The sequence below is a fragment of the Peromyscus eremicus genome, chromosome 2, assembly GCF_949786415.1.
Source record: "Peromyscus eremicus chromosome 2, PerEre_H2_v1, whole genome shotgun sequence".
In the NCBI taxonomy this organism is placed as follows: domain Eukaryota; kingdom Metazoa; phylum Chordata; class Mammalia; order Rodentia; family Cricetidae; genus Peromyscus; species Peromyscus eremicus.
Genome location: NC_081417.1, coordinates 140,918,700 through 140,943,888, shown reverse-complemented (window position 1 = coordinate 140,943,888; position 25,189 = coordinate 140,918,700). Strand labels below are relative to the sequence as shown.

General features: G+C 47.7%; 1 protein-coding gene across 3 annotated transcripts; it reads left to right on the top strand.

The window, feature by feature from the left end:
• Positions 1-311: 311 nt before the first annotated feature.
• Tmem39b (transmembrane protein 39B) lies at positions 312-23,162 on the top strand. 3 transcript variants are annotated; one of them, XM_059255040.1, is made up of 9 exons: positions 312-433; positions 3,594-3,720; positions 4,208-4,427; positions 4,986-5,069; positions 5,371-5,525; positions 13,711-14,047; positions 16,508-16,695; positions 20,873-20,993; positions 22,708-23,162. In XM_059255040.1, exons 1-9 carry the CDS (start codon positions 430-432, stop codon positions 22,948-22,950), a joined length of 1,479 nt encoding a protein of 492 aa, XP_059111023.1. In that variant the 5' UTR covers positions 312-429; the 3' UTR covers positions 22,951-23,162. The 3 variants fall into 3 exon arrangements, with proteins under 3 accessions (XP_059111023.1, XP_059111022.1, XP_059111024.1); XM_059255039.1 differs by lacking the exon at positions 312-433 and adding an exon at positions 686-719; XM_059255041.1 differs by lacking the exons at positions 312-433; positions 3,594-3,720 and adding an exon at positions 4,786-4,868 and having other exon boundaries at positions 4,313-4,427.
• The last annotated feature ends 2,027 nt before the right edge of the window (positions 23,163-25,189 follow it).

Here is a 25,189-nt window from a genome sequence, read left to right as displayed (position 1 = left end):
GTGCAGTAAAATGAGAGAGCAATGAAAGATCAGTTTGGGACGCGATTGTGTTTGAGGTGACTGTGTAGCTCAAGGGTAGGATTTCGGCATCGGCGGAAGGCCGCTCTGGTGTACTCCTCCAGCCTGAACAGAAATGGGGAGAAACACAGGAGGTGGGTCCACGCCTCCAGAATCTCTTTATCAGCTGTTGCAGGAAAGGCGTGGGAAGGCTAGACAAAGAGCGCAAGCACAGCCTTTGATCAGACGGCCCCTTTAAGAAGCGCGTTCCCGGCTCCTAGCCCGCCTAGTATGCAAATTGAGCAGCTGGCGGGAGCGCGCGGCTGATACCCGGCCTGGGCTGCGGCGGTTAGTCCTCTCCCGGCCGCCGTCGGCTCCGACATATTGCCCGCAGGAGCTGCGGCGGCGAGCGGAGAGCGCCGGGGGAAGGAGATGGGTGAGCAGAGCTGGCTGGGCTCGCCGGGGCCGCGGGATAGGGGCGGCTCGGCTGCTAACCGTCGCCCCACGCGGACCGGAGCCGCGGGGAGGGGGAAGGGAAGGGACGCGGCGCAGACGGGACCCCGCCCCTCCGGGGCTGAGGGGGCGGGCCACTGCGTGGTGGGTGGAGCTTCCAAAACAGAGAAGGCCCGGAGGGGCTTGGGCTTCGGTGGTCGTGGGGGGACGACACAAAGGGGGGGACGACACCCACTCCTCTCGGCTGGAAATGGGCGCAGGGTCCCCTGGTGCGTGGGGTTGCGAACTAAGGGAACGGCTTCTGGTCTGTGGGCGCCGGTGTGGCAGAGACCCTTCTTCACTATAGGGTTTTTGAAACACTGAGGGCCATAGGACAGGAGGGAGACCTAGCCCACCAGGGGAGCCCATTCTGAGCCAAGCTTCTAGTCCTAGAGAGCTTTGAGTGGCTTGTGGGCGCGGTCTTTGGGGTGACAGTTGTGTGTGGTCGGGGTTTCTGGGCTGAGGACTTTATGTGGGTGCAGAGCTTCTAAAAGTGAGTGGGCGTGGGCAGAGATCCTGGGCTGTGTGGGGTTTTCCAAGCCAAATATAAAAGTGTATGAACAAAGCTTCCGGTCTGGGGGCTTGGTGAGGTCAGAGCTTTGGACATGCACGTTTTGAAGATCTGTCAGAAAACCCTCCGAGCTTGGAAAGCCTGGGCACACTGTGTATGAAGGGAGGCTACCGTGTCGTCATGAGGAAGGTGAACAGGTTATAACTTCGATGAAGGGTTTTGGGAGCTAACTGCAGGATGCTGCTTGGCATCTTAGGCTAGTCTACTAAGCTCAGGGATATAGTTTGTAAAATCTTAAGTTTGGGATTCACAACCACGGCGCTGTCCCAGAGGCCATCTTGATAAGCTCAGGCCTTGGGTCCTTGAGTTAGATCTCCAAGTCCTGGAGGAAAAGCTTGTCTCAAAGCTGACGAGATTGTAAATTTCTGGAGACTCATATACAGATGAAATGCAGCAAATACCAGAGCTGAGGAGCTCATGACTCAGCCTCCTACTTACTGTCTCTTGCATTCTGTAAACTCAGTTTACTCATCTGAAAATACTACCTCACCGGTCCTAGTCACTTACCAATATATACCCCGGTGAACTGGAGTGAAGGAAACAGCCCTGACAAAGACATGCACTGTCTGGTTGCACACGCCTGTAATCCTAGCACTTGGGAGGCTGAGGCAGGTGGATTGTGAGTTTAAGGCTGCCCCGTGCTACATACGTAGTGAGTTGCTTTAAAAAAAATTAATTTACTGACATTCCATTTTAGTGGAAGAGACAGAAAACATATTAACAAACAAGGTAATTTCAGAGGTACTGGAGAGATTGCAGTTTCGAGTGTTTGTTACTCCTGCAGACGGCCTAGGTTCAATTCCTAGCACCCACATTGTGACTCACAGCTCTCCCTAGTTCAGGCTCCAGGGATCTGAAGCCCTCTTCTGACTTCTGCACCCACTGGGCACACATGTGGTGCACATACATACATGCAGGCAAAATATTCATACACAGAAAATAAATTTTAGAAAAAATTTTTAAAAAAAGATAATTTTGGAACTATGGAAAAAACTAAAAATAAGAAAAGAGAGTAATGAGGGCAGCTGTTTCATAATGGCAGTTAGGGGGATGGGAAGTCTCAGAGGATGAAGTGCTCCTTGCCAGTGTGAGGATCAGAGCTGGGTCCCCAGCACCTGTCTGGCTGGGCAGGTGTGGCAACCCACCTGTAATCAATCTCAGCACTTGGGAGGCAAAAATGGATCCCTGGGGCAAACTGGTTAGTGAAATGATGAGCTCTGAGTTCAGCAAGAGACCCACCCGATCTTGCTGCACAAAGTGGAGCACAATCAAAAAGACACTGATTGGGCAGTGGTGGTAGGCACCTATGATCCCAGCACTCAGGAGGTGGAGGCAGAGGCAGGTGGATCTCTGTGAGTTCGAGGCCAGCCTGGTCTACAAAGTGAGTTCCAGGACAGCCAGGGCTACTCAGAGAAACCCTGTCTTGAAAAACCAAAAAACAAACAAACAAAAAACCCAACAACAAAAACAAAACAAAATGAAAAAGATACTGGCCATAAATTTCTGGTCTTCAGACACACACACACACACACACACACACACACACACACACACGCACACAGGTACACATGCATGAGCACAAAATAATGTCAGTAAGGCTGCTGGTGAAGCTTAGTGGTGGAGCATGTGCTTAGCATGTTCAAAGCCCTGGGTTCCAATAAAAAAAGATTGTGAAGAAAGCCTAATGTGTAATGCAGTTGCCACTCAAGCACAAGGACCTGAGTTTGATCCCCAGAATCCATTTAAAAAGTTGAATATGGTGGCATAAGTTTGTAATCCTAGCACTGTAGAGACTGAGACCAGGGGATCCCTGGGGCTCACTGGCCACCTAGCCTAACCTAATTGGTGAGTCCCCGGCCAGTGAGAGGTCCTGGTTTTTGTTTTGTTTTTCAAGGCAGGGTTTCTCTGTGTAGCTTTGGAGCCTGTCCTGGAACTCACTCTGTGGACCAGGCTGGCTTCAAACTCACAGAAATCCGCCTGCCTCTGCCTCCCGAGTGCTGGGATTAAAGGCGTGTGCCACCACTGACCTGCTGACCTGAGTTCAATCCCTGGAACCCAACTCCCAAAAGTTGCTTCTGACCTCTGTGTGCACGATGTGGTGTGCACTCTCTCTTACACATGGTAATGCCAAGTGAAATGAAAGTGGGAAACCTCCACTAGAAGAAGAGAATAACTAGAAAAGGGCAGTCAGGAGGAGCTCACCAGACAGAGGTACAGTGAATACAAGGGAGGACTTACTGGGGAGAGAGGGTCATGATGGCTAGAGCAGAGGGTGGGGACACAGGGCAGAGAAGAGCAGCTGGTAAAGTCTAGGCAGGATCTGCTCTATCAGCCCCTGTGAGGTTTGAAGAAGAAAATGAAATATATAAGCTCAAGGCTAGCCTCTTCAACACAGCAAGTTCCAGCCAGGAAAGCCAGGCTTCTAGAAATCAAAAATCAAACAGAAGAAAAGGAAGGAAAGAACGGAAGGAAGGAAGTGAAATAGCAGTTAACCAAGACAGCATTGCTGTCATCCTTGATGTATGCTCTGCAGGAGGACGAAGAGGGCCCAACAGGACATCTTACTGTCGAAATCCACTCTGTGAGCCAGGGTCTTCAGGGGCCTCCGGTGGAGGCCACACTTCCAGTGCATCTGTGACCAGCGTCCGTTCCCGAACCAGGTGAGCTGCCTCTGTGTGTCTCATTCCTTCCTGTGGCAGTGTGCGTGCCGGTGCCCATTACTGGATGTTAGGACGTACTATCCTACGTGCCCGGTGGAGTTAGAGGAGACTGAGCAGCCGCAAAAACCAGAGCAAGCTCTGAGGGTGTTCACTTGGAGAGATCCCATGAGATTGGGCAGAGCAAGCCACAGCCCTTGGTTCCAGTTGGGTTCTACTCCTGATGGACTGATGGATGGCTTGCACAGGTTGCCATCGGCCTATGGACCTCCTTTTCCTAATCTGTAAAGCAAGCCTAATAATTCCCTCCTGGGAAGTGTGGGGGACCTGAATAAAGTCAGGAGAGGAAAGGCTCTTTTCTCGTGCTCCTTTTGTCTACCAAGCAAGCCGAGGAGGACTGCATCCCTGTGAGCTGATGGAAATGTGCTCCAGAAGCTTTCCCAGTCAGGTTCCCAGGGTAGCTCCTGACGTTACTGCTCTCCACCTCCAGGACCAGTTCTGGGACGGGCCTCTCCAGCCCTCCGCTGGCCACCCAGACAGTTGTACCTCTGCAGCACTGCAAGATCCCCGAGCTGCCGGTCCAGGCCAGCATTCTCTTTGAGCTCCAGCTCTTCTTCTGCCAGCTCATAGCCCTGTTCGTGCACTACATCAACATCTATAAGACAGTCTGGTGGTACCCACCCTCACACCCACCCTCCCACACCTCCCTGGTAGGTGCTCAATCAGGGTCCCTGTGTGTGTGTGTGTGTTGCTTGATTTGAATTTAGCATAGCTTACCAAGCAACAGTATGTACCCACTATATACCTGGCTCCATACTGGGTATGATGGATGTAGAGGGAACAGAATTGATGGTTCTTAACTGTTTCTAGTGTGCTTAGGACTATACTGGGCCTTGTAAGGATAGCAGATCTTGATCTGACGCAGACTGGATCCTAAGGCCTGTCTGAGAGATGAGTCATGGGAATGTATGAATGTTCCAGGGGTGGAAAGAACTCTGGACAGAAGAGGAGGTTCAGGGACATGGGTGTTAGAGCAGAAGTGCTCACACGCCACTCTCTTATCCCCAGGGACTGTCCCACTTCCCTTCTCTGGGTCCTGTTCTGCTCCTCTAGGTAATTTCCTGGCCTGAGTCAGCTGGAGGCCAATGAAGGTCAGAGAATGGGGACAGTCTCTGTGGAAAGGACTGGGCAGAGGGAGGTAATGACTATAAGAAAAGCCTATGTATGGCGAAGGGGCCCTTTTGACCCCCAGGCCTCTGCCCTGACAGAACTTCCACCTGATCGACTTCAACTTGCTGATGGTGACCACCATTGTGCTGGGCCGCCGCTTCATTGGGTCCATCGTGAAGGAGGTGATTGGGTCCTAGAGGCTGGCCAGGGACTTTGGGACTCCCTTTATCCCCTGGGTTACCAAGAAGACAACACCTAACCCTTAGCCCTAAGGCATTTCCTTTGAGCTCCTTGTGGACTTACTTGAACATTAATTGACTCTCCCAGTCCACTGGGCTCAGAAAGACTGACCTTATTGGGCTCTTCCCAGCGTGCTGTGCACCTTTCCCTGGGTGGCATTATAGGCCATGTTTGGTGGGGTTTGGGTATAGCTCCTGTGACCTCCATCCAAGGCCCTGTCCTGTCGTATCTCACCCGACCCAGGCTTCTCAGAGGGGGAAGGTCTCCCTCTTTCGCTCCATCCTGCTGTTCCTCACCCGCTTCACCGTTCTCACGGCAACAGGCTGGAGTCTGTGCCGGTCCCTCATCCACCTCTTCAGGACCTACTCCTTCCTGAACCTCCTGTTCCTCTGCTATCCGTGAGTACCCCTCACCTCAGCCCTCGGTGCCTAGCACCAGACACTTGAATCTGTCCTTTGTATGGCTGGGTTATCAGGCCTCTGTACCTGGAAGACTCACAGGCAGGCAGCAACAGTAACCTCTCTTAGTGTCTGGTGACATCTCCTGAGAGCAGGGTGGTTAGCCTTTTTTTTTTTTTTTTTTTTTTCAGAAGAAATTGAAGTGGTGTAAGCTACTCCATCTCTACTGTTGAGAGGTTGGAGTGGGATTCAGCTCTAATGAGTACCCAAGGGAACATTTACAAATGGGAATGATGGGGCTGCTTTGTCTCTGTCTTCCTATCCTTTCTCTATGGTTTTTATTGGTTTTGTTTTTGTTTTTTCTTTTTCTTTTTTTTTTTTTTGAGTTCCTGTTCTCTCTGTATCGCTCCCCTCTTCCTCCCCTTTCACCTCTCTCCCTCCCCTTCAGTGTTTATGAAATGTCTTGAGGCTGCTCCATGTCTTTTTTTACATGTCTCTGAGTGTCTGTGTGTGAAACATGCCTGTGTGTATACGTGTCTGCACATGCACATGCATGTTCATCTCAGTCTCTGCTTAGCTCACTAGCCTGCCCCACCACAAACTCAGTTGTTCAAGATGGAGAGATGGTGGCCGGGAAGAGCCCAGAACTGCCCTTTTCCAGCCCTGAATCAGTCTCCTGGCTTCCTGGGCATTGACAGTTACTTCCTAACCTTATCATTTCTGGTCCATGGACTTCCTCAGAATGGGCCAGTTCTGGCTCTTGGAAAGCTTTAGAGTTGGATCCTCCACTTCCCTACCCTACAGAACTAAGAACATGCTGGTGTGGGTGCCCTGTCACACCTGCTTATAAGTAGGGTTTTTGTGAGTTTAAAAGGTATTTATCAGCACTCAGGAGACAGAGGCAGGCGGATCTCTGTGAGTTCAAGGCCAGCCTGGTCTACAGAGTGAGTTCCAGGGCAGCCAAGTGTAGACAGATTATTCTTAGGGCTGCCAGCTCACAAAAAAAATTACACAGAGACTTACTAACTATGAAAGCTCAACCTATAGCTTAGGCTTGTTCCATTAGCTCTGATAACTTAAATTAACTCATTTCTATTCATCTACGTGTTGCCATGTGAGTCGTGGCTTTTACCTCTCCTCTGTGTACAGCTGGCGACTCTTCCTTTCTTCTTCCCAGAGCTCTCTGTCCAGAAGTCCCACCTGTACCTCCTGCCTATCTATTAGCCATTTAGCTTTTTATTAAACCAATTGCAGTGACTGTCTTCACACAGTGTAAAGGAATATTCTACAGTAGCCAGGGCTCTACAGAGAAACCCTGTCTGGGGGCGGGGGAAGTAAAACAAAAATACACACACATACACATGTATAAACCTTTATGTGTATGAGTGTTTGGACCACATGTACATATGTGCATGAAGAGCCTTTGGAGGCAAGAAGATGGTGTCAGATCCCTGGGCATTGGAGTTATGACAGTTATGAACTGCCATGTAGGTGCTAGAAACTAAACCCAAGTCCTCTGCGAAGAGTAACAAGTGTTCTTAACCACTGAGCCATCACCCCAGACCCCAAAAGAGAGGTTTTTATATCTTAGCCTGGCCTTAAATTTGATATGTAGCCAAGGCTAACCTTGAGGCTAGCCCTCTTCCCTCCACCTCAGGAGTACTGAATTACAGGTTTTTGTCATTGTACCCCCGTATATGTGGTGCTGGGGACCATGACCCAGAACTTCCTGTATGCTAGGCAGGCACTCCATTACTTCTAGATTTTAATTATGTGACTGACACCTGTCTTTTTTTTTTTTTTTTTTTTTTTTTTTTTGTTCTTTCGAGACAGGGTTTCTCTGTGTAGTTTTGGTGCCTGTCCTGGATCTTGCTCTGTAAACCAAGCTGGCCTCGAACTCACAGAGATCCACCTACCTCTGCCTCCCAAGTGCTGGGATTAAAGGTCTACGCCACCACTGCCGGCAACACTTGTCTTTTAAAAGGCTTTTTTGTGCTGGGTGGGAGTGGTACATGCCTTTAATCCCAGTGGAGGCAGAGGCAGGTGGATCTCTGTGAGTTCGAGGCTAGCGTAGTCTACAAAGCAAGTTCCAGGACAGATGGGACTGTTACACAGAGAAACTCTGTCTTGAAAAACCAAAAAAAGCCGGGCGGTGGTGGCGCACGCCTTTAATCCCAGCACTCGGGAGGCAGAGCCAGGCGGATCTCTGTGAGTTCGAGGCCAGCCTGGGCTACCAAGTGAGTTCCAGGAAAAGGCGCAAAGCTACACAGAGAAACCCTGTCTCGAAAAACCAAAAAAAAAAAAAAGCTTTTTGTTGTTGTTGTTGTTGTTTTGGTTTTTCGAGACAGGGTTTCTCTGTGTAGCTTTGAGCCTTTCCTGAAACTCACTTTGTAGACCAGGCTGGCCTCGAACTCACAGAGATCCGCCTGGCTCTGCCTCCCAAGTGCTGGGATTAAAGGCGTGTGCTGCCAACACCCGGCCGTTTTTTTAGTTTTATGGTATTGGAAATGAACCCTAAGAGCTTGTGTATTTCAAACAAGCATTCTACAGCTGAGCTACATCCCTGGCTCTCTTCAGGAGCATTATTGATTTAGTTTGGTTTTGGTTTATTTGGACAGAATTTCATGTAGTCCACGCTGAGTCCAACTCACTGTATAGCTGAGGGTAACCTTGAACTCTTGATGCTCTTCTACCTCCTGAGTGCTGGGGTTACCAGCGTGTGCCACCATACCCATTGCTAGACTTTTTAAAAAATGTTCATATCAGACTCTGTGTGATGTTATATAACTGATGGTTTTGGTCAGCAGGTGAGGTTCAGCTTTGCCTAGTTCCTTTTATTTCTTTTCATCTTTCCTTGAAGCATTCCTGTGATGGGTTAACGTATTATGGATAGGTGAATTTATGGGATATGAAGATAATACCTTTAGTGGATATCTGAGTTGTTACACACTTGTGCTTACTGGGATTTTTAAATAACCGTATAACTTAGATATTTTTTCATGACAATAGATATAAAAGTAGCCTCATATTATGCATTTCATGGTATATACTTTTGTTTATTTGTTTGTTTTTTCCAGTCAGAGTTTCTCTGTGTAGTCCTCCCTGTCCTGCAACTCACTCTGTAGACCAGGCTGACTTTGAACTCAGAGATCTGCCTGCCTCTTACTCCCGAGTGCTGGAATTAAAGATGTGTGTGCAACCACTACTGTCCAGCTTACTTTTTTTTTTTTCTTTTTTTTTTTTTTTCCGAGATAGGGTTTCTCTGGGTAGCTTTGCGCCTTTCCTGGAACTCACTTGGTAGTCCAGGCTGGCCTCGAACTCACAGAGATCGCCTGGCTCTGCCTCCCAAGTGCTGGGATTAAAGGCGTGCGCCACCACTGCCCAGCCAGCTTACTTTTTTTTTCAGTCATATTTTATTAGCTGAATGTGAAGGTTCATGCCTTTAATCCTAGCATGCTAGAGGCAGAGGAAGGTGGATTTCTGTGAATTTGAGACCCGCCTGTCTATATATTGAGGACCAGACCAGTAACAGCTATACAGTAAAACCCTGTTTCATTTCTTCCTTCCTTCCTCCTTTCTTTTTACTTATTTTGGTTTTTCAAGATGGTGTTTTCTCTCTTGTAACCCAGCAGCCCTGGAACTCACTCTGTAGACCAGGCTGGCCTTGAACTCAGAGATTCGCCTGACTCTGCTTCCTGAGTGCTGGGACTAAAGGTGTGCACCACCACCACCTCCTGGCAGGAGAAACCCTGTTTCTTAAAAAAGAAAAAAAAAAAAAAAAAGGATTCTGTCTCTTTGCGTTTAGAGAGTGGTATATATACACGTGCCGCAGTGTACAGTGCCTGCCTTATCTACATAGTTCAAGGACAGCCAAAGCTACATAATGAGACTTTGTCTTAAAAAGTGGGGATGTGGGCTGGAGAGATGGCTCAGCAGTTAAGAACACCGACTGTTCTTCCCAAGGACTCGGGTTCAATTCCTAGCACTCACATAGCAGCTCACAACTGTCTATAACTGCAGCTCTAAGGCACCAGACACCCTCACAGGCAAAACACCAATGCACAAAAAATAAAGGTAAATAATTTAAAAAAACAAAACATCAAAACAAAACAAAAACCAGGTAATGGTGGTGCCCACTTTTTTTTTTTTTAAAGATTATTTATTTATTATGTATACAGTGTTCAGCCTGCATGTATGCCTGCAGGCCAGAAAAAGGCACAAGATCTTGTTATAGATGGTTGTGAGCCATCATGTGGGTGCTGGGAATTGAACTCAGGACCTCTGGAAGAGCAGTCAGTGCTCTTAACCACTGAGCCATCTCTCCAGCCCTGGTGCCCACTTTTAATCCCAGCACTGAGGAGGCAGAGGCAGGCAGATCTCTGTGAGTTCAGTGCAGCCTGGTCTACAGAATGAGTTCTGGGACAGCCAGGGCTACATAGAAAGACCCTATCTATCTCAAAAAAAGAAAACCAACAAACAAGTCTCTTTTACTTATAGTTTTATATATTTTTTAGTTTGATGCTTTATTTATTTATTTGAGGTAGAGTCTCACAGTATAACCCTAGCTAGCTCAGAACTCATTGGTATCCCAAGCTGGCATCAAACTCAAAATGCTCCACCTGCCTCTGCCTCTCTGATGGGACTAAAGGCATGTTCCTCCATGTCTTACTACATAAATTGTTATATCTATACCTTTGATTATCACTTAAAACTTTATTTAGTAATTTTTTTTTTAAAGATTTATTTTTTTATTTTTATTTTTTTTTTTTAAAGATTTATTTATTTATTATGTATACAGTGTTCTGCCTACATGTATGCCTGCAGGCCAGAAGAGGGCACCAGATCTCATTATAGATGGTTGTGAGCCACCATGTGGTTGCTGGGAATTGAACTCAGAACCTCTGGAAGAGCAGCCAGTGAGTGCTCTTAACCTCTGAGCCATCTCTCCAGCCCCAAGATTTATTTATTATGTATACAGAAGAGGGTGCTAGATCTCATTACAGATGGTTGTGAGCCACCATGTGGTTGCTGGGAATTGAACTCAGGACCTCTGGAAGAGCAGTCAGTGCTCTTAACCTCTGAGCCATCTCTCCAGCCCCTTTATTTAGTAATTTTATAATTAGCTAATGCATTCATATAATTAAAGTTGGGTTTTGTTTGTTTGTTTGTTTGTTTTCGTTTTTCGAGACAGGGTTTCTCTGTGTAGCCCTGGCTGTCCTGGAACTTACTCTGTAGACCAGGCTGGTCTCAAATTCACAGAAATCTACTTGCCTCTGCCTCCTGAGTGCTGAGATTAAAGGCGTGTGCAACCACCGCCTGGCTTGGGTTTTTTTTTTTTTTGTTGTTGTTGTTTCTAATGTTTGGGTTTTGGGGGATGGGGGTTTGAGGATTGAGACCGGGTCTCCCTATGTAGCCACTTAAGAGCTCTGGCTGCTCTTCCAGAGGCCCTGGGTTCCATTCTCAGCACTCACATGATGTCTGACAACTCAGCTTCAGTTGAGGATCCAAGCGCCCTCTTCTGGCATCCTCAGGCACTGCATGCGTATGGTGCAGAAGACTCAAAAAATAAAAGTAAATATTTTTTTTAAGTCAAAAGATGTAAAAGCATAAACTGCAAAAATCCACCCCTGGGGCTGGAGAGATGGCTCAGCGGTTAAGAGCACTGACTGTTCTTGCAGAGGTCTTGAGTTCAATTCCCAGCACCCACATGGTGGCTCACAACCATCTGTAATGAGATCTGGTGCCCTCTTCTGGCCTTCAGGAATACATGCAGGCAGAACACTGTATACAAAATAAATAAATAAATCTTTTAAAAAAAAAAAAAATCCACCCCTGACTGCTGCTGCCTCCCAGCCGTCTTGTTTCCCTTCCAAGGAGTAATCACTGTTTCTGGTTCCTATGTCCCCTGGATAGGTGATTAACACCACGCACAGCATCCCAGCATGTGTGCTCTGATTACCTACAGTGACTGGTAGATGTCACTCCCCGCTCCTCTCCCCACTTCTCCACTGTTCCCAGTGTTTGATAGCTTCCCCCCTCCAGTTGGTTATCTTTGTCACTGATAAATATATTTTGCTCTGTGGTACAACCTTTTCTTTCTTTTTTTTTAACGTGCATTGGTGTTTTGCCATGGGTGTTGGATCCCCTGGAATCGGAGTTACAGACAGTTGTGAGCTGCCATGTGATGCTGGGAATTGAACCCAGGTCCTCTACAAGAGCAGTTAGTGCTTTTAACCGATGAGCCATCTCTCCAGCCCCTGTGGTACAACTCATGTCTAGCATGTGCAAAAACATTATTTCCATGTCAAGACATTGCAAAACAATGTCTTTTAGTCCATCAACAATAGCGTTTTGAATCAGAATATTGGGAACCCTTTGAGGCCAGAGAGATGACTCAGTGGTTCATAGCACATATTCCTCTTCTTGAGGACAGGAGTTCGGTTCCCAACACCCATGTATGTGGCTGAAAATGTAACTCCAGCTCCAGGGGACACAACTCCCTTTTCCTGACTGGGAGTACCTGCAGGCACACACGCACATGTTCACATACACACACAGTGTGCATATAATTAAATTGTTTTAAGGAAGAAATATTAGAAATCTACCCATCCCGTTAGTTTCTTTTTCTCACTGCCTGGCAACTGTAGTCATTCATGTTGTCAAGGTTGATACTGGCATTCTCTTATGTAACCACACTTAAGCTAATTATAAAAGTGAAGCCCCACTAAATAGTGTAGTTTTAGTAAGTGTACAAAATCACCATTCATTGTTGTAGCTCCTGAGTCATGGTTTTGGGCTTCATGAAAAGTGTTAGGGTCAGTAGTTTCTAATTCTATCCCTTTCTTAAGGTCATGCCGTATTTTAGTGTGCTTCATATTTAAATAATAACATCCTTAAATGAAGTTTGTAGTTGCCTTTTTTCTTGTTGACAAAAGAAAAGATGACTCATCATCATATCCTCATATTTATCCAGTCCCTCAAGCATGCTGCCTGTTACCTGGAGTCCATTCCCTCCCCTACCAGATGTCCCACTATAGGACCTCCATCCTCCGGCTCCAGAACGGAGTGGCTGCTCTGTAGGCTTGCCGTATACAGCTCAGCCGGGGGCTTTTCTTGTTGCCCTCCTGAATTGTGTGCTCTCTTAGATCCCATACCTTATTTCTCCCTTTTTTTTTTTTTTTTTTTTTTTATTTTTCGAGACAGGGTTTCTCTGTGTAGCTTTGCACCTTTCCTGGAACTCACTCTAGCTCAGGCTGGCCTCGAACTCACAGAGATCTGCCTGCCTCTGCCTCCCAAGTGCTGGGATTAAAGGCACACCATGCCTGCTCCCATATTATGTTTTTAATTGATTGGAGGTGGGTTATTTTGTTTGTTTTGGTTTGGGGTTTTTTTTCCTTTTTTTTTAATTTTAATTTTAATTTTTTTATTTTTTTGAGACAGGGTTTCTCTGTGTAGTTTTGGTGCCTGTTCTGGCTCTTGCTTTGTAGACCAGGCTGGCCTTGAACTCACAAAGATCCGCCTGGCTCTGCCTCCCAAGTGCTGGGATTAAAGGCGTGCACCACCACTGCCTGGCTGTTTTGTTTTTCTTAGTTTATTTGGTCTAAAGCTTGGCTCTCTTTCTTCCTTACGAATCATGTAACCTTTGAGAACTTACTCCACTGCTCTGATCCACAGCCTCCTTGAGAAGAGGATGAAACCATAGCACCTAATGCCTGTTATTCTGTTACGTGTAAAATACTTAGCCTGAGCCAGGCGGTGGTGGCGCACACCTTTAATCACAGCACTTTGGAGGTTCTGTGAGTTCGAGGCCAGCCTGGTTTACAGAGTTCCAGGACAGCCAGGGCTATACAGAAAAACTCTTGTGCTCAGTGAGTGTGGGTTGCCATGGTGATTATTAGTTATCACCATGCAGGAAAGAACTTCTTGCTTCCTACTGTATCCTCAGTTCCAGGATGTACTTGATACTAAGACATGTTTTTGAACCATTGACTTGGATGGAAAGATGGAGGTCTAGGAGAATGAGTAAATTTTCCTCTCAGAGTGTCCAGGAGGGAAAAGCAGAGCCATCCGGCCCCGTGTGCCCCCTCTCCCCGCCCCCTGTGTCCCCCCGCCCCCCCATCCCCGGTTAAGGGTCAGAATCCTGACCCTTTGATAAGACTGGTCTCACCACTGTCTTCCACAGCAGGTTTGGGATGTACATTCCGTTCCTGCAGCTGAACTACGATCTTCGCAAGACAAACCTCTTCAGCCATGTGGCTTCCATGGGGCCCCGAGAGGCAGTCAGTGGCCTGGCAAGGAGTCGGGACTACTTGCTGACACTTCGGGAGACTTGGAAGCAGCATACAAGACAGCTGTATGGCCCAGAAGCCATGCCCACTCATGCCTGCTGCCTGTCACCCAGCCTCATTCGCAATGAAGTAGAGTTCCTCAAAATGGACTTCAATTGGCGCATGAAGGAAGTGCTTGTCAGCTCCATGCTGAGTGCCTATTATGTGGCCTTTGTACCTGTTTGGTTTGTCAAGGTACATAGCTCAACGCAAAGTGGTTTCCTGCCCTCCCCCAGCCCTCCTGTTTACATAAGTAACTCTTCTGGGTTTTGTTATTTGTTTTCTAGGAGTGTGTGTGTGTGCTCATGGGAGAGTATGGTTGTGTGTGTATGTGTACATGTAGGTGGAAGCCAGAGATTGTTATTAGGTGTCTTCCTCAGTTGCTCTCCACCTGATTTCTTGACATGGTCTGTCGTTGATTGAGCTGGACGCAGAGGTCTTCCTGTCTTGCCTCCCTAGTGCTAGATGTACAGCTGCCAACCACCAAACCCAGCGTTTTCATAGGCTCTGAGGACTCGAACTCGGGTCCTCGTGCTTGTGCACCAGGCACTTTACCTACTGAGTCATCTCCCCAGCCTCATCTCTGCCAGTTTTGATTGGATTTCTCCTCTGGAGATCTGGAATAAAAAGAACAAGGTTCCTGAAAGGCAGTCACCTATCCAAGAACTCCTGACCAATGGAAGAGTCTTCATAGGTCAGTGGCTGCTTTGGCACAGGTCCCTCAGTGTCCTGTTTTGCCACTGAATAAAGAAAGCAGGAGATTGGGCAGGAGAGATGGCTCAGCAGGTAAAGAGCACAGGATCTCCTGCAGAGGACCAGGATTCAATTCCCAGCAACCACATGGTGCTTCACAGTTGTTCTTTTATTCTTTTGTTTGTTTGTTTTTGTTTTTTGAGGCAGGATCTCTCTGTGTAACAGCCCTGGTTGTCCAGGAACTCATCTGTAGACCAGGCTCTCCTCGAACTCACAGAGATCATCCTGCCTCTGCCTCCAGAGTACTGGGATTAAAGGTGTGAGCCACCACCGCCCCGAGGTGCCTTACGATTGTAACTTTCAGTTCCAGGGGTTCTGCCAGCCTCTTCTGGCCTCTGCAGATACTGCTGCATGTGGTGTATGTTCTTACATGCTGGCAGAATGCTCTACACATAAAAGAAAGAAATCTGGAAAGAAAAAGAAAAAGAAAGAAACCAGGAGTCACCAGATCTGAGTGACCTTAAAAGTGTGCTATCTATTCAGCCTCTTCTGGGAAGGGACCTCCTCAGCTGTAAAGGACTTGAATCCTTGCTCCATGATGTACTTTGTGCCCGGGGACAACCCTACCCCCCCCCTCGTGTGTGTGTGTGTGTGTGTGTGTGCGCGTGTGTGTGTGTGTGTGTGTGTGCGCGTGTGTGTGTGTGTGTGTGTGTGTACGTGTGTGTGCGTCCTTGCTCCATGATGTACTTTGTGCCCGGGGACAACCCTACCCCCCCCCTCGTGTGTGTGTGTGTGTGTGTGTGTGTGTGTGTGTGTGTGTGTGTGTGCGTGTGTGTGTGTGTGTGTGTGTGTGTGTGTACGTGTGTGTGCGTGTGTGTGTGTGTGTGTGTGTGTGTGTGTGTGTGTGTGTGTGAATGGATAGCTTGTGGGAGCTGCTTCTCCCCTTCCACAATCTGGCTCCTGGAGATTGAACTCAGGTTGTCGGTTCTGGAAGCAGGTGCCTTTATCTCCTGAACCAGCTCTCTGGCTACAGGATAAACTTTAAAGATTGGAGGTTGAAGCTGGGTGGTGGTGTTGCATACCTTTAATCCCAGCACTCGAGAGGCAGGGGCAGGCGGATCTCTGAGTTCAAGGCCAGCCTGGTCTATACAGCTAGTTCTAGGACATCCAGGGATATACAGAGAAATCTTGTCTGGAAAAACCAAACCAAAAAAAAAAAAGGAGGTTTAAAGCTGGTCTCTTTGGGTACTGTGTGCATGTGGTACACAGACATACATGCATCACATAAGGTAATTTTTTTCTTTAATTTAGTGTGTGTGGGTGTTTTTGCCTGCATGTACAGGTCTAGGCACCACTTGTGTGCCTGGTGCCCTAAGAGGCCAGAAGAGGGTATTAGATTCCCTGGAACTGGAGTTAGAGATAGTTGTGAGTCATCATGTGGGTCTGGGAGTTGAACCCAGGTCCTCCGGAAGAACAGCAGCCAGTGTTCTTAACTATTGAGACACATCTATGACCTCAAATGAAATATTTTTTTTCAATTGGGTGTTTAGAGGACTCTGTCTGCAGAGAACTTTGATATATATAAAATCTCTCTAATGCCTGGGTTGGTGGTAGTTCCCCTTACCCTCATCTGACTAGTGAGGAAAGGAAAGTATGGAGGAGTTCAATTATTTGCCAGAAGCCAAAGTTATAGTTAGTTAATGTGCAGCAGACCCAAGATTGATCCACTCTGGATCCCTGAGCATGCTCTGACCCCGAGTCGGTGGCAGTGGAGCAGTATTCCATCATAGGTAACTGGTGGATGTAGGAGCTAAGCTGCCCTCCTGAGGTGTGTAATTGTTGGTGTTGGCATTCCTGACATCTCCACGGTACTGCCCTGCCTTCTAGGCACGCTCAGGGAAGGGATCGGGAGTGAGGCCATCATGGATATCCTGAGACTGACCCACCTCCTGCTCTCCCCAGAACACACACTACTATGACAAGCGTTGGTCCTGCGAGCTCTTCCTGCTGGTATCCATCAGCACCTCGGTGATCCTCATGCAGCACCTGCTTCCTGCTAGCTACTGTGACCTGCTGCACAAAGCTGCTGCCCATCTGGGCTGCTGGCAGAAGGTGGACCCAGCCCTTTGCTCCAACGTGCTGCAGCACCCGTGAGTTGCCCCACCCTACTTTGCTCAACAACCCCAGTTCCCCCGTCAGGCTATGGAGTCACTTGCCATCTCCTCATTAACTCGATCAGTTGGCCAGAAAATAGTTCCTAAGCTTGTCTTATACATTAGGACTTGTGTCCAGTGGGGCTCTAGATAGACCTGTTCTTTGTTCTTGGGGAGCTTTGAGATGTGCTGGACATGGGAGGGGCACAGGTGATAACTCACAGACCCACTGACCTCCTCATTCACTCTCTCATTTATCCACTTACTCACTGGCTTACTGCTCATGCAGACAGTCATCCTTCACTCCTGCTCCCTTACTCCCTCAACCATTACATGGCCTGCTCCTCCAGTACTCATTCACACACATACGCCTTCCCAGGCCTGGGGCTCTGTATCAGGCGGAGGAGCTTGCTCTTTGACCTATAAGCTGAGGGAAGCTATGTGTTCTTTTCAAAACCTCCATCAGGACAAGATGCAGTTCTCTGTTAGCTGGTGGTAAACCCTATGCAGGGAGGAGAGCCACAGAGGTGAGACAACAGACAAAATCTTTTTTTTTGTTGTTGTTTTTTGTTTTTTCGAAACAGGGTTTCTCTGTGTAGTTTTGGTGCCTGTCCTGGATCTCACTCTGTAGATCAGGCTGGCCTCGAACTCACAGAGATCGCCTGGCTCTGCCTCCCAAGTGCTGGGATTAAAGGCATGCACCACCACCGCCCGGCAACAGACGAAATCTTTAACAAGTTCACAGACTGATGGGGGAAGATAGCCACATCAAAATTAGTTAAGACAACGGAGAAAAAGGCCCAGCTGTTCCCAGAGCAGAAGTGCATGTCCCCTAGCACAGGAGCCCTGGGGTGATGAGCTAACCTTCCTTCAGCTTCCTCGTCCTTCACTGGTGCCTAATACTTACACAGCCCTTCCGCTGAGACCCTGTCCTGACTATGTAATCATTTCTCATTGAAGGTTCTCATACCTGAGTCTGAAGCCACCCAAGAGGAGGCCGTCAGGATAGCTTTTATTTATTTATTTATTTATTTATTTATTTATTTATTTATTTATTTATTTATTTATTTATTTATTTATTTATTTATGTATACACTGTTCTGCCTGCATGTTTGCCTACAGGCCAGAAGAGGGCACCAGATCTCATTACAGATGGTTGTGAGCCACCATGTGGTTGCTGGGAATTGAACTCAGGACCTTTGGGAGAGCAGCCAGTGCTCTTAACCTCTGAGCCATCTCTCCAGCCCCAGGATAGCTTTTGTAAGGGAGGCCAACTAGAGTGGAATCAAAATAGAGAGGTCAGAGGCCAGGTGCCCTTGTATTGGTGCTCCTGTCAATCAGGGCCCTTTTCCGAGAGAAGCGACCTTACTAAATTCACCAAAAGAGAGAATGCAGCTCACACCTTTAATCCCAGCACTCCGGAGGCAGAGGCAATCGGATCTCTGTGAGTTCAAGGCCAGCCTGGTCTACAGAGCCAATTACAGGACAGCCAGGACTACATAGAGAAACCCTGTCTCGAGAAACCAAATAGATAGATAGACAGACAGATAAATAGATAAATAAACCATCCTACAAATGGTATTAAGAGGCTGAGTATGGTGTCGCACACCTTTAGTCCTGGGAGTCAGAGATAGAGGCAGTTAAGACTCTCTGAGTTTGAGGCCAGCCTGGTCTACAGAGTGAGTTCCAGGACAACCAGGGCTATACAGAGAAACTCTGTCTTGAAAAACCAAAAGAAGAAAAAAGAAAGAAAGAAAGCATGCTGCCTGTCTGTATCTCACCCAGGTGCTGGACTAAGACCAAGACCCTTTGCACAGCTTCCAGGCTGATTGGCTTGGGCTGATGAACCCTCTGTTTTCTTTCCTACATCCTAACACACACCTTGCCTCTAGCCAGACCAAACCTCTGGGCTCTCATATGCTTTATGCACTTCCACATCCAGCCTTTCCCCTGGTGTATCTTTTGCTTGGAATGTTCTTTCTGTTCCCTCTTATTTCCTGACTACCTAGACCATCCAGGTGCCTCTTCTGTAAAGGACCTCTCCTTTCAGTGCCCCACAGCACACTCCCTTCACTTGCTGCTTTCTGTTCCTTTGTCCCCTGCTGCTCATTCCAGGGCTGAGAGCCTCTAGAAACCATGGCTCTTGCCCATGTAGCAAGCATGCACCTCTCTCTCCTCTCCCATCACAGTGCCTGGAGAAGGTTTGTGGGGTTTATTTTTTTTAATTATTTAGGTTGATTTATTTTAATTTATGGATATGAGTGTTTTGCCTTTACACCTGGTGACTACAGAGGTCAGAAGAGGGTGTCAGATTCCCTGGAACTGGAATTACAGATGGTTGTGAGCCACCATGTAGATGCTGGGAATTTAATCCAGGTCCTCTGCGAGAGCAACCAGTGTTCTTAACTACTGATCATTGCTCTAGCCCTGTCTTTTTTTTTCTTTTTCTTTATTTTTCTTTTTTTCTTGAGACAGGGTTTCTCTGTGTAACAACTCTAGCTGTCCTGGAACTCGATCTTTAGGCCAGGCTGGCCTCGAACTCACAGAGATCTACCTGTCTCTGCCTCCCCAGTGCTGAGATTAAAGGTGTGTCACCACCTCCTGGCCTATTTTTTTTAGAGGTAAAATTTACATAGAGTGAAATATACTATACAAACTACAAATTCTACAGATCTTGGAGGTGGCTTTTTTTTATTTATTTTTTGTTTGTTTGTTTGGTTTTGGTTTTTTGAGATAGGGTTTTCTGTGTAGCCCTGGCTTTCCTGGAACTGACTATATAGACCAGGCTGCCCTCTAACTCACAGACATTCGCCTGCCTCTGCCTCCCGAGTGCTGGGATTAAAGGGGTGCGCCACCATGCCCAGTTCTTTTAGTTTTGACAAAGGCATGAACATTCATGTAACCTACCTTCATCAAGGTCTAGAACATTTCTAGCTCCATAGAAAATATCTTCATGGTTTTCCCAGTAAACCTCTCCCAACACACACACACACACATATACCTGTACCTTTTTCTCACCATAGGTTAGATTTTCCTGTTCTAGAACCTTATATAAATGAAATTGTACATAAAATTTAGTTTGCCTCTTTTAGAACTTTATATAAATAAAATCATAAGTAGACACTCCTGTTTGATTGGGTTTTTTGGTTTGGTTTGGTTTTTGATTTTTCAAGACAGAGTTTCTCTGTTGTAGCCCTGGCTGTCTTGGTACTCTGTAGACCAGGCCGGCCTTGAACCCAGTGATAGACCTGCCTCTGCCTCCCAAGTGGTGGGATTAAAGGTGTGTGCCTCCACCCAGTAGTCACTCCTGTGTCCAGCTTCTTTCATTCAGTGTTCTATCTTATGACCTGTGTTTTTAAGTGAATGAATCAGTGAGGCAAGAATCTAGTTTACAGGAGAGCTGCTGATAGCTGTAGTTCTGTTTCTGGCCCAGGACCGTTGAGGTCCTTGGAGTCTCATGGGACATTGGAAGGAAACCCCCTGCTCTTGTTTGGCTTCTCAGTGCCAGCTTTTGTGGCATGCTCTGAGGCATGAAGTAGATGCTGTCTCCTTCCTACGGGAATGATACAGACTAGGAAACAAACAAACGGCAAACATTGGGAAATGAACACCAGTAAATGGCAGGAGCTCTGAGGAACAATTAAAGATACTCAGGTCTGTAAAGAGTTTGAGAAAGGTTTTCTGGGGGATCTCAGGTTTTCAAAGATAAGACAGACCCTTTCAGGACAAGGCGTCTGGAAGACCCGTCTGTTTGGAGGGAGTGACTTATGCAGGGATATGAGCAGTGCAGTGGAAGTCGAGGGATGCTGCATAGGATCTCAAGAACCCGTGTCAAATCCATGGGATACTGCAAAGCCTTCAGCGCGTTGTAAACAGAGCAGTCACATTTATCCCTGCTCCACCTAGGTAGCTGTGATGGACCCTCAGGAGGTTAGTTACCTCAGGAGGCGAATGGAAAGGAAAAAGGTTTTCCTTCATAATCCCTCAGCCCTAGACGTCTCTGCAGTGAATTGCTTATGCTTGTTCCCCATTTTATAGAGGAGGCAGCTGAGACCCAGAAAAGGAGTTAGAGTATCAGAGGGATAGAAATGAAGTAGAGCCCTAATGACCGCCTGGGCCCGATCCTCTAGTACCCATTTGCATGGACAAAATGTACTCTTGGGCTTGCCTCCAGGTGGACTGAGGAGTGCATGTGGCCACAGGGTGTGCTGGTGAAACACAGCAAGAATGTCTACAAAGCAGTGGGCCACTACAACGTGGCCATCCCCTCTGATGTCTCCCACTTCCGGTTCCACGTGAGTGTTCTTTTCTGGGCAGAAGGATGGGGCTTGATCCTGAAGGCAGGGAGTGGGTGGGCTTAGCAGGATGATGATGGCTGGCCTCACTGTATCCAAAGCCCAGTGCACACATGCAGTCCCAGGTGTCCACACAGATGAGCATCACTGCAGCCCCTTGCTTGCAGATCTCTCAGAGCACTGGATAGAGGGAGAGGTGATGACACAAGGAAAGAAAGGATTCTGCAGGTCCTGGTGGCTCAGGCTTTAAACGTAGCTCTGAGAGAGAGGGGGGGGGGGGAGGGAGGGAGGGAGGGAGACGGACGAGACGAGACAGAAAGATCTTAGCATTGGAAATAATCCCGATGATTCCATGCTGTGTTCCATGCATTCTTAATTCAAGAGTGCCTTATTGAGAAACTTGGGAACTCATGCAAATGGCCCGAGTCAGCATAGGGAAATGGCTTGCTTGCCCTGACTCAGCAAGGCTGCTGGCCTCCAATCCCCTTTTCCAACAGAGACTTCATGGCACTACTCTGTTTGAAGGAGCTAGAATCCCTTCCTTCCTAGTAGCCCCTGCTGGAGCTGGGGGACCCTCTGGAGCCAGGGCACTGAGGGTCACGGTTTGGGAGATTGTTTATCTGGGCAGTTGTCTGCATTTCTCAGAGAGAAGAGTCTTGCTCTTAGGCTCGCTGCCCAGGCCTGAGCCCAGCATCCTGGGCCCTTCAGTTCCCCCACCCTCTGCTACAAGTTCTTTTCCTTGCAGACTGAGATCCCTAGACATTGGTGCTCTTGAACTTAGTGGAAATTTTTTTTTTCTTGACTTCTACATTCTGTTTTCCTTCAAGACACCTTGTAAGACTGAGAGGTATTCCTGTGACCCTCCACTTGCAGTCTAGGTAGAAATGCTCCAGAGGAAGCAGTAGGTACTGTAGTACATACTCAGGCTTTCCATGCTGATGATACAAGATGTGCTGAACTAAAGTCTGTGGCATATATAAAGCCTGGGTTCCATCCCTAGCACTGAAAAAAAGAGGGGGGGCCAGAATTCTGATTTGTTCAGGCCCAACAATAATGCAGAGGTTGACATAAAAAAAAGTTGAGTGGGGTATAGTGCTGGGTGCTCGTTTTTTTTTTTGTTTTTTATTTTTAAATATTTATTTATTTATTATGTATGTAGTGTTCTGTCTGCATGTTTGCCTACAGGCCAGAAGAGGGCACCAGATCTCATTACAGATGGTTGTGAGCCACCATGTGGTTGCTGGGAATTGAACTCAGGACCTCTGGAAGAGCAGCCAGTGCCCTTAACTGTTGAGCCATCTCTCCAGCCCCAGTGGTGCTTGTTTTTAATCCTAGCACTCAGGAGGCAGAGGAAGGCTGATATCTGTGAGTTCAAGGCCAACCTGGTAGCAAATAAATAAAAAGTTGATTTGGGGTCAGAAAGTTTGAAATAGCATGCAAGACCTCAGAAAAGGCTTTCCAGAAGTATCTTCAACAGCTTATATGGAAGCAGCAGAACACTATACGCAAAACACTATAGGCAAAGCAGCAGAACACTATAGGCAAAGGCAGATGAGGTGGTAGCGTTCCCCTCTGACCTTACAGTCTTCCCCAACCCAAGTCCACATGGAGCCCCAAGATCTTGCCCCCTTTATTATGCGCCAAGAATTCCCTCATCCAAGGAGCAGGTTTCTGGAGCATGCCCTCTGGCCTCTGCCTACCCTCCCCTGGGTAGTTCTTTTTCAGCAATCCCCTGAGGATCCTTAACATCCTCTTGCTGCTGGAGGGCGCTGTCATTGTCTACCAGCTGTACTCCTTAATGTCCTCGGAAAAGTGGCACCAGACCATTTCACTGGCCCTCATCCTCTTCAGCAACTACTATGCCTTCTTCAAGCTGCTCCGGGACCGCCTGGTTTTGGGCAAAGCCTACTCATACTCAGCCAGTCCCCAGAGAGACCTGGACCACCGGTTCTCCTGAGCTCCGGGGTGATCCTCAAGACAGCATCCAGGCTTCACCCAAGGGCCTTCTGGCCAAGGGCTGTTGGGGTTGGGTTGGGGAAGTGGGGCAAAAAAAACACAAAAAACCCAAAAAAATCCACCAGAGCTTTGTATTTTTGTTACGTAATGTTTTTTTCTTTGATAATTGATGTGATAAGAAGAAAAAAAGTCTTATTTTTATACTCCCAACAAGCCTGTGTCCTGTGGTTCTTTCTCTGGTTCCTGCCTGTCAGGCAAAGTCAGAGGTGTGAGTTTCTAAGCTGGGAAGCTCCTCGTGTGGCTTCTGTGGGTCCCAAAGGCTGCGGGAGCTGTGATTGCTGCTGCTGACTGAAGGCCAGTTGTGTACAGGTGCCTTGTCATCCACATTTTGACAACCTAGGGAGATGTGTGCTGTCCCTCCAAGGTAACTCGGCTCTGAAATGGTATAAAAGTCCTCTGTTGTCCTAGTAGAATGTGTCTTGATTCTCCAGCATGTAGTCACGCCACCCTGCCCTGTGCCAGGTGCCAAGCCAGGACACTGCTTCACGATGGGGAGGGAATGCTGGTAAGATGGATCAGAGGGTCAAGGCACTTTGTACCAACCCTGACAACCAGAGTGAGTGCCTGGACCCAATGTAGTGGAAGGAGAGAACTGACTCCTGTTAGTTGTCCTCTAGCCTCCACACACACACATACATCAAATAAATGTAATTTTTACTGATTTTTAGATTTTTTTTATGTACATAAGTGCTTTTCTTATATGTAGTATATGCTCCACACGTGTGCCTAGTGCTCTTGGGGGTTAGAGGAGGGCATTGAACCCCCTGAGATTGGAATTACAGATGGTTTGGGAGCCACCAGATGTTTGCTGGGAATCAAACCCTGGTCCTCGCAAGAGCAGCAAGTGCTCTGAATTGCTGAACCAACTCTCCAGTCCAATCAATGTAATTTTATTTATTTATTTTTTTTTTTTGGTTTTTCGAAACAGGGTTTCTCAGTGTAGTTTTGGTGCCTGTCCTGGATCTCATTCTGTAGACCAGGCTGGCCTCAAACTCACAGTGATCCGACTGGCTCTGCCTTCTGAGTGCTGGGATTAAAGGCGTGCGACACCGTGGTTGAAAAACCAAAAAAGGTTGGAGATTTGAAACACTCCAGTGAGAGGGCAAACAGAATGTGGTTCCTACCACATGAAAGTGGGGGGAAAGATGGAAGGTCTCTGGAAAGGTCAGAGGCTGGATGAGGGGGAGATGTTATTGTGAACAGGCCGTGTCCTAGAACGGAGAACAAAGCTGTGTGAAGGGTCACCTGGCTCCTCCAGGCATAGTTTAGAGCCCTGCAAGGAGAGGGGATGCATACACCTTAGCCTTTCAGCTTTTGGCCACAGGGTATGCAGATGAGCTCTGGTGGATGGGATACAGACTGGACAGTCCCCCCCCTCCCCCCAAGACAGGGTTTCTCTGTGTAGCTTTGTGCCTTTCCAGGAACTCGCTCTGGAGACCAGGCTGGCCTCGAACTCACAGTGATCCACCTGGCTCTGCCTCCCGAGTGCTGGGATTAAAGGCGTGTGCCACCACTGCCAGGCAGACTGGACAGTTTTGGTGCCTCTGTTTAGCAGGCACTGTGACAGACATTGGGATAAGATTGGGAAGCTTGCTTCTTTCTTTAGCTGACAGGGAGATGTGAATATACATTGGGAGCAAATCAGTGTGAAATGCTGAAGAAAGCAGAATACTGCCCTAGGAGCAGAGAGGTGGATGCCCCAACGGGAAGACAGGTGTCCTGGAAGAGGGGATAATGGGATTGGATCCTGAAAGGTTTATCACATGGGCAAACAAGGCAAGGGACTGCATATGCACACAGAGAAGCTAGGAGCCTGCTTGGGGAAAAGGGTTCCTCAACCATGCTTGGAGTCCGAGCTTCCTGTTGGTGAGTGGCCCAAGAACCAGCCTGTGTGCCAGATTGAGATGTTTGGGCATTCCTCAGATCAGACAGTGGAAAATTGCTGAGAGTGACTCTAATGTATTGAGTTACCTTCCTTGTGTGTGTGTGTGTGTGTGTGTGTGTGTGGTGGTGGTCTTTTCCCCCCTTTTTTCAGAGCTCAGGACTAAACCCAGGGCCTTGTGTTTGATAGCCAAGTACTCTACCACTGAGCTGAAGCTCTAACCTAAACACTAATGTTTTTGTTTGTATTTAAATATTTGTGTGTGTGTGTGTGTGTGTGTGTGTGTGTGTGCACGAGC